This window comes from Marmota flaviventris, chromosome 8, assembly GCF_047511675.1.
Source record: "Marmota flaviventris isolate mMarFla1 chromosome 8, mMarFla1.hap1, whole genome shotgun sequence".
In the NCBI taxonomy this organism is placed as follows: Eukaryota; Metazoa; Chordata; class Mammalia; order Rodentia; family Sciuridae; genus Marmota; species Marmota flaviventris.
In genome coordinates, this window is record NC_092505.1 from 12,877,840 (window position 1) to 12,881,215 (window position 3,376).

The following is a 3,376-nucleotide window of genomic DNA, read 5'->3' on the forward strand; positions in this document are numbered from 1 at the left end:
ATATAAAGATAAATGAAAGGGATCAGTGTAAACTTTTATATCTCATGTTCTGGGAAAACATAGCGAACTCTTGTTTAATATGCCCCTAATTAATAATAGAAATACAAAATCATGTGTCATTATTCATATCTTCTAAAGGATTTCACACAGATCAAGATTTGGTAAACAGCCCTTGGAATGTATAGAGTTTTCAGACAGTGGTCAATGAAATAGATAAACACTAACTCCTTTCATACTAACAACCACCCATCATAATACCACTGTTGCTTCATCAGAACAGGAAGTTGTAGGTTACAAGATTATTAGATACTATTGTCAGAAATCAAGGATATTATAAAGTTGAATTTTCTTTCTGTATTTATCTATTGGTAGATTCATTTTTGGAAAGTAGATGAACATATGTATTTCTAGAAATAAAAAGAAGATAATTTTTCTTTTAATGCAAACAGAAAAAGAAGTAGTAGAATAGACATTATGATTGCTGTATGTATATAGGTGACTCTATGACCAGTGTGATTCTGCAATCTACAATTAGAAAAATGAGAAATTATACCCCAATGATTCAAATGTATGAATTGCCAAGATCATTGTAATGTCATGTGTAGCTAATAAAAAATTAAATTAAATTAAAAAAAGAAGTAGTAGATTTCGAATGAAACAAAAAAAACCCACAAATGTTATTTCAGATTGAACACATTTATTGGGAAAATAAAGAAAATACTCCTGCATAAAAAATCAAAAGACAGGGTCTGGGATAGCATCAGTCCCCGGGACAATACAGAATTCGCAGGATATATTTCATATTCTTCCACTACTCGTGTGTTCAAATCACAGAAGGACAAAGAGGGAAGTCAGATCTAGGGACCACCATAGGGCAAATCTTCAGCAAGGTGATATTGGGAACTTTTGGTGTAACGTACTCATCGAAGCATGAAGTTCAGGATGTGTGGGGTTCAAAATTGGTAGAATCCTGTGTCACAGGTATTAAAACAGTCTCCCAAGGCTTCCTCCTTAGTAGTATCCAAAGCCAGAGCCATAGCCAGAGCCACATCCATAACCACAGCCACAGAGGGACCGGGAGCCATATCCATAGCCACAGCCATAGCCACAGCCCAGTCTGCGGAAGCCACAGCCATAGCCACAGCTCAGGCCTCCATAGCCATAGCCCAGGCCTCCATAGCCACAGCATCCATAGCCACGGCCGCCATAGTAGTTTCCATAGTAGCTGTCACACATGGTGTTGGTTGTTGAGTGGAGAGTTTGTCCTTGGGTAGAGGAGGAGTGTAGGTGACGAGTCTAGACAAGTGTCCCTTAGAAGGCCTTTTATATACCTTCAGTATGGGTGGGACCCACCACATGTGTTCATGCCACCGCCCTATTTTATGACTAATCTAATTATTTTGTTGTTTTTCGACCATAAGATAAAGGCTCAGAGGCATTAAAGAGGCTTGGCTTGTTTGGTCTCTAGTTTGGAATCTGCTTATCCTATTTAGGGTTTCAATGAGAGGAGACACATAACTTTGTACAATCCTGCCTCAAACAGAACTTTCAAAATCTCTTTTAAGTACCCTCTACATAAGAAGTAATAATCTGAACCATAATCTATTTGTTTTGTACCTCAATGTTTTCTTCATTTAAAACATTTTTTAAAACACTATTTTTTGACTCATGACTTTTTCTTGTCTCTCAAAGAAAACTAATTTTCTTTATCTGGTATTTAATGCCTTTTCTATGCTGAAACCAAATGTATCTTTCAACCCCATGATGCTAATAATCACCCAAGTAATTAGTTTTCTGAGAAAACCACATCTGAACACAATGCATTAGACTTTTCCATTTATAACATTGAGAGTAAGTCTCATTTATGTTTAATTTCTGTTGAAGTATTATAAAAAGGAAGTTATTCCCTGGTATCCAATTTCTCCCTGTATTTTTCCAAACTGAGTATACAGTGATTAGTTAATATTCCAGTGAATATTAGCATTATATCCTAGGTAACTAATTTCTCAATGAGCTTATCATAAAAATTCATGTTTATCAGTATATTAAAGCCTTCATATAAGATATCCTGCTACTATTCTACTTGTGACAGATAGGCTGAGTTCACTTGAATAGCCCAAGAATTATTACTGTCTTCATTAAATTCATTCTGGTAATTACTCCTATTGGATGCAGAAGAATGTGGAAATAATCTGCACTTTAGTTGAAAAATGTACTTTCATGTCTATAGAAGTGTGAATGTGAGCGAATGATATTATCCACATTGCCAATACACCTTATTTATATCAAATGAAAAAAAAGATGTGTCTTAATAAAATACTTTCATGGTGGGCTGGTTATGAAGCTCAGTGGTACATGCTTGCCTGGCATGCACATGGCCCTGGGTTTAATCCCTCCTACCATTAAAACCAAGAAATACCAAGGAATACACACGTGTGTGCACCCACATACACATGCCCTGCACAATCATAGCAATGATTAGATCAAACACATATTCATCTAATGCGTGTTTATGATTGTTCTTTCCATGTGTATCCCTTGATAGATTAATTGTTTTAAATAGACACATTATGACATTTTATTGTATTAATACTGGCTGATTTGAAGTGATAGAATTAGAGAATATCTTCACCATATCATTTTCATATTTCACATAGAGATAATAAGAGTGTTCTCAAGTTATCCTAGTGCAAAGTTAATGAAGAAATAGCTTAGAATAATCTTTTGGTTAATACTAACTTAAGGAACATGATGGTCAGTCTTCCTGTTGGCTAAGTTCTTAGAAAAATTACTTGAAATTGGCATAAGTATACTGAATCTGTCAATTAAAAATCTGTAATTAACTTTTTCTGCATTAAACCAAAATAGCTGTGAAGACATTTTGTGAAATATAATATCCCTAATAATGTTTACTGAATTATTTCTCTACCGAACTTCCTGCTTGAAGTTTAATTTCTTTCTTCAGAAGAATTAAGTTCCTCTCTCTAATCATAATAGCAAAGCATTAACCCAATGAGATTTCTATTTAACTTTTTTCCTGCTAGGATTTTCTGATCTATATTGAGTTCTTAAGAATATTTCACAGTGGGGGAGGAGGGTGCGAGCAAAAGGAGAAATGACAGAAAAATCTTTATTTTCTGTTCATCACACAATTTCACATGTATCCCCATGGTGTATTTTTAGTCTCCTCTCTCTCACATCTTTTTGCTTTAGTTCGTACCACTCCACTGAAAAACTCCTCTTACAAGGATCACTAAAACCTCCATCTTGCCTGAGTTGTGCTGAGATTTATCAAACTCTTTTTTCATTCCTAAAAATCTACCCAGCTTTTCCCTTCATATTCCTTCAAACATTAGATTTAATTACAATCTCACCA

The 3,376-nt window shown here is 34.9% G+C and overlaps 1 protein-coding gene across 1 annotated transcript; it reads right to left on the reverse strand.

Moving 5' to 3' along the window:
• Positions 1 to 1,011: 1,011 nt before the first annotated feature.
• LOC114087778 (keratin-associated protein 6-1-like) lies at positions 1,012 to 1,236 on the reverse strand. The gene has a single exon (XM_027929338.2). It carries the CDS (start codon positions 1,234 to 1,236, stop codon positions 1,012 to 1,014), a length of 225 nt encoding a protein of 74 aa, XP_027785139.2.
• Between the last annotated feature and the right edge of the window lie 2,140 nt (positions 1,237 to 3,376).

Bases quoted from the DNA above. Each gene is read 5' to 3' on its own strand.
- LOC114087778 (XM_027929338.2), bottom strand. From the start codon at position 1,236: ATGTGTGACAGCTACTATGGAAACTACTATGGCGGCCGTGGCTATGGA.